The sequence below is a fragment of the Vespa velutina genome, chromosome 6, assembly GCF_912470025.1.
Source record: "Vespa velutina chromosome 6, iVesVel2.1, whole genome shotgun sequence".
In the NCBI taxonomy this organism is placed as follows: Eukaryota; Metazoa; Arthropoda; class Insecta; order Hymenoptera; family Vespidae; genus Vespa; species Vespa velutina.
In genome coordinates, this window is record NC_062193.1 from 1,508,122 (window position 1) to 1,514,595 (window position 6,474).

The following is a 6,474-nucleotide window of genomic DNA, read 5'->3' on the forward strand; positions in this document are numbered from 1 at the left end:
GTCCTAACGTACCAGGCTACATTGTTCCATTCCTCCTGACCTCGGAGCTTTTTCTCGACAACGTTGTCGGGCGAGATGTCCCCGATATCCCGCTCCAAGGCGAATCTTTCGACGCTTCACCGGATACATTTGAGGAACGTGTGATGGGCGTCGTCATTCGTCGAGTCTCCATAGGGGCAGTTGCCGTCTATTACCTTCCACATTTTTGCGAGATAGGAGAGGAACAGGCCATGCCCTGTCAAGAATTGGGTAAGGTAGAAGTCTACCTCTCCCGCCATCCGGTTTATCCAGATGTCTAGTCGATTGATGAGTCGGGCAGTCCATTTGCCCCTAGGTTCCTGTTTCCATCTGCTTTACCAGGCCTCGATGCTGGTAGACCTGGCTATCCTTGATTCCTCCTTCTACCACAAAACGGCCTTTTGCTGGTAGACGAATTGTCTCTCCTTGGCTAGTAGATCGATTAGGATTACCCCCACGACTACTAGCACAGCAGTCTCCGAGTCTGTACGGTGGTTGCAAGCGATTCGAAGAGCGCCCCTCCTTTGTACTGCGGTTATGCGCTTGCGATATTTCTCGTGTCGTAGCGCCTCGGCACAGACTTCCGGGCCATACAGCATCACTGCTTCGGCGACGCCCATCAGTAGTCGCCTGATGCACGGTCGAGGACAGTTGAAGTCGGCTATGAGTGTGCCAAGCAGGGCTACTACCTTTGCTGCATTGTCGGCTGCCCTAATTATATGCTCTCCGTAATTTATTTTGCTTTCAAGGATCCACTGTATTATAGTCTAGGAAGCGCTCATTCAGGTAATACTATTACTATTACTATTCTCATTATTATTATTGATATTACTGTTAATATTATTACTACTATTACTATTACTATTATTATTACTATTACTATTATTATTATTATTATTTCTATTATTATTATTATTATTAATATTAATATTACAATTACTATTTTCATTATTGTTATTAATATTATTATTTTTATTATTATTATTCTTACTATTACTATTATTATTACTATTACTCTTATTATTATTATTACTATTAGTAATATTACTATTACTACTAATATTATTATAACTATTACTATTATTATGATTACTATTATTTTTATTATTATTATTACTATTACTATTACTATTATTACTACTACTATTATTTTTATTATTAATATTACTATTACTATTACTATTATTATTATTAATAATGTTGTTTTTATTATAACTAATATTATTACTAATCATATTTTTATTACTATAATTATTATTATTAATATTATTATAACTAATACAATAACTATAAATGTTATAATTATTATTATTATTAGCATTATTATTATTGTCATTATTATTCTTATTATTACTTTTATTACTATTACTATTAATATTACTACGACTATAATAATTATTATTAATAATAGTATTATTACTGCTACTATTATTTCTACTTTTATTATTATATTCATTACAATTATTAGGATTATTATCATTACTGACATTATAATCATTAATATCATTATTAATATTTTCATTCATTAGTGACATTATTATAATTGTTACCATTACTATCATTATTAACATTATTATCATTATCATCATTATTATGATTATTATCATCATTATCACTTTTATGATTATTAATATTATTATCAGTATTATCATCTTTATCATTATTATTATTCTTAATAATATTATCATTACTGTCATTATTATCCATATTATCATTATTATCATCAATATCATCATTATCATCATTATCATCATTATAATTATTAACATTATTATCATTAGTATCATCATTATCATCATTATCATTATTATCATCAATATATATGTTATCGTTATTATCATTATTATCTTCATTATCATCATTATTATTAATATCATTACTATAATTAGTATCATTATTATTGTTATTATTATTATTATCATTAATATCATTATTATCATTATTATCATCATTATCATTATTATCAATATTATTCTCATTATCATTATTATCATTATAATCATTATTATCATTATAGTCGTCATTATCATTATTCTTATTAATATCTTTACTATCTTCGCTATAATCCTTATCATTATCATCATTTTTAACATTATTTTCATTAGTATCATTATTGTACTTATTTCCATTAATATCATTATTATCATTATTATTATAATTATCATCATTATCATCAATTTCATTATTATCAATATTATCATTATAATCTTCTTTATCATCAATATCATTATTATCATTTTTGTCATTAGCATAATTATTGTCATTCGTGACATTATTATCAATATTACCAATATTCTAGTCGTTATTATTTTTGTCTTTATTATCATTATTTATATTATTATCATTATTATCATCATCAGAATGATTATTATCATCACAACCATTATTATCATTATTATCATTACCTTCATTAATATCACATTTATCATTATTATCAATATTATCATCATTATCACTATTAAAAGCATTATAATTATTATCATTATTATCATTATTACCATTATTACCATTATTATTATAATTATCAACATTGTCATCATTATCATTATTATCCTTGTTAGGATTACTATAAATATTATCATTATTATCATTATTATTATTAATATCAATAGTGAAATTAGAATAATTATTATCATTATTATCATCATATCTTCATTATCATCATTATCATCATTATCTTCAATATCTTTATTTTCGTTCTTTTTATTATAACCTTCATTAAAATCATTATCATCATTATCATAATTATCGTTATTATTATTATATCCTTCATTATCATCATTATATTTATTTTAATTATTATCATAGTTTCATTATTATCATTATTATTATTATTAACATTATTATCATTATAGTCATTATTATCATTATAGTCATTATTATCATTGTTAACATTATTATCAATATTAACATTATAATCATTATCATCATTATTTTCATTTTTTTTTCATTAGTATCATTATTATAATTATTACCATTATTATCATTATTACCTTCATTATCAATATTATCATTATTATCATCATTACCATCATTATCCCTGTTATCATTATTATCATTATTATAATCATTATCATTATTATTATAATTAATTATATTATTATTACTGTCATTATTATCATTATTATCATCATTATCGTCATTATCATCATTATAATTATTATCATTATTATCATTAAAATCATTATTATCGTAATTTTCAATATTATCATCATTATCATCAATATCATTATTATCTTCATTATCATCATTATCATTATCATTATTATAATCATTACCATTAATGGCACGATTATCATTATTATCAGTATTATCATCATTATCATTTTTTTCATTATTACTTTCTTTATCATTTTTATCATTCTTATTATTATTATCATTATTATCATTATTATAATCATATTCTTTATTATCATTATCATCATTATAATTATTATCATTATTATGATTATTATCATAATTATCATCATTATCATTATTATCATTATTATAACGATTATCATCATTATCATTGCTATCACTATTATCTTCTTTATATTCATTATCATTAATATCATTATCATCATTAGTATCATTATTATTATTAGTGCCATTATTATCAATATTAAAACTTTTCTCCTCGTAATCATTTTTGTCATTATTATCATTATTTATATTATTATCATCATTATCATTTTTATAATTATTATCTTTATTGTCATTATTGTCATTATTATCATTAGAATCATCATTATCATTATATTCATTATTATTATTATCATCAATAGCATTATTATAATCATTATCATTATTTACCTAATTATCATCGTTATCATTATTATTATTATCATCATTATTAACATTATTTTCATTAGTATCATTATTATAATTATTACCATTAATATCATTATTATCACTATTATCATCACTATTATTATTATCATTATTACCATTAATATCATCATTATCTTCTTTATCATTATTATCATTATTATCATCATTATCATTATTACAATTATTATCAATAATATCATTATTATCACGTTTATCATTATTACCATTTTTATTCTTTTTACCTTAAGTATCATTTTTATAATTATTATCATCATTATCATTGTTATCATGTTTATCATTAGTGTCATTATAGTCAATATGGTCAATAATATCGTCGTTTTCATTATTATCACCATCACAAATATTTATATTAATATCATTATTATCATTTTTATCATTTTTATCATAATTATCATTACCTTCATCATTATCATCTTTATCATTGTTATCATTATTATCATCATAATCATTATTACAATCATTATCATTGTTATCATTATTAATATTATTATCATTATTATCATTAGTATCATTTTTATCACCAGTGTCATTATTATCAATATTAACAATACCCTCGTCGTTATCATTATTGTCATCTATGCCATTATTATATTATTACCATTATTATTATCATCATAATTATTACCATCACTATAATTATTATCATTATTATCGTTATTATCATCACTATCATTATTATCATTATTACCATCATGAGCATTATTATCATTATTATCATTATTATCAATATTATCATTAATATCATTATTATAATCATTATCATTATTATAATTATTAACATTATTATCATTTGTATCATTATTATAATCATTACCATTAATATCACGATTATCATTATTATCGACATTAAATCATTATCATCATTATCATCATTAACATCATTGTCATTATTATCATTATTACAACCATTATCATCATTATCATTACTATCATTATTATCTTCATTATAATAATTATCATTAATATCATTATCATCACTAGTATCATTATTATTATTAGTGCCATTATTATCAATATTAAAACTTTTCTCCTCGTAATAATTTTTGTCATCATTATCATTATTTATATTATTAACATCATTATCACTTTTATAATTATTATCTTTATTGTCATTATTGTCATTATTACCATTATTATGATTATTATCATCATTATCATCATTATAATAATTATCATTATTGTAATTATGATCGTCACCATCATTATAATTATCATTTTCATTATTACCATTATTATCATTATTAACCCTTTTATCATTATTATCATTATTATCATTATTAAAATTATTATCATTTTATCATCACTATCTTCATTATCATTATTATCATTATAATCATTATTATCATTATCATCATTAGCATTATTATAATCATTATGCTTATCGTCATCATTTTCATTATTTACCAAATTATCATCGTTATCATCACCATCATTATCATCATTATTAACATTATTTTCATTAGTATCATTATTATAATTATTACCATTAATATCATTAATACCAATATTATCTTCATTATCATCATTATCATTATTACCATTATTATCATTAGTATCTTTTTATTAGTGCCATTATTATCCATATTAACAATATTCTCGTCGTTATCATTATTGCCTTCATTCACATTATTTATATTATTTTCATTATTACCATTTTTATCATTAATATTATTATTAATTATATTATCATTACTGTAATTATTATAATTATTATCATCATTATCATTATTATCATCATTTTCAACATTATTGTCATTAATGTTATTATCATTATTAATCATTTTTTCGTCATCATCATTATTGTCATTATTATCAACATTTTCATTATTATCATTATTATCATTATTTTCATTATCAACAATATTATCACTATAATCATTATTATTGTTAATATATTTTTTATCATTATCATCATTATTTTCGTTATAATTATTATCATTATTATCATCATTGTCATCAATGTCATCATTATTATTATTATCTTAATCATCATAATTATCATTATTATCATCGTTATCATTATTATTATTGTTATATTTATTATTAATATCATTATCATTATTATTACTATTATTATTATTATTATTACTATTAGTATATTAATTGTTACTTATTTTTATATTATTTTTATTATTATTGTTATTATTGTTGCTATTGTTACTGTTTTTGTTATTATTATTGTTTTTATTATGGTTATTATTTATGTTAATGTTATTATTATTATTACTATAGTTATTGTTTTTGTTGTTGTTATTCTTATTGTAGTTCCATCGTTGCGTTTACATGGAAGGCAAGTATTGTGCACTCCGTATTTCGTGTGGATTTTCGCAGTCTATTTGGTCCTATCGGCCGAAAATTTTATATCTCGCATGTGAATTTATTCAATGACAAGGACGGATGCTCCATTCCCGACCTTATAGCCAAAAACTCTCTCTACAATGGAGGTAGTTGGTAGGATGATTACCGCCCCACTTCCTGAGGTGCCGCGTTCGTATTCGGCCTGACACTCTAGTGTTAGATAAATATATGGTAAAACACACAACAATAAGCAAAAACACGCAGTTAAACAGCCCAGTATCAACTGGAAAATTCATCGCTGCTCAAAGCGACAATAACCCAGAC

The 6,474-nt window shown here is 22.1% G+C and overlaps 1 protein-coding gene across 1 annotated transcript in view; it reads left to right on the forward strand.

The window, feature by feature from the left end:
* LOC124949805 (GATA zinc finger domain-containing protein 14-like) overlaps positions 1 to 299 on the forward strand; it is a gene marked incomplete at its 5' end in the record, with an annotated part of 2,345 nt that extends 2,046 nt beyond the window's left edge. The window contains one exon of the mRNA XM_047495510.1: positions 1 to 299. This exon is cut by the window's left edge and continues 70 nt beyond it. Coding sequence (XP_047351466.1) covers positions 1 to 299 — 299 coding nt within the window.
* Between the last annotated feature and the right edge of the window lie 6,175 nt (positions 300 to 6,474).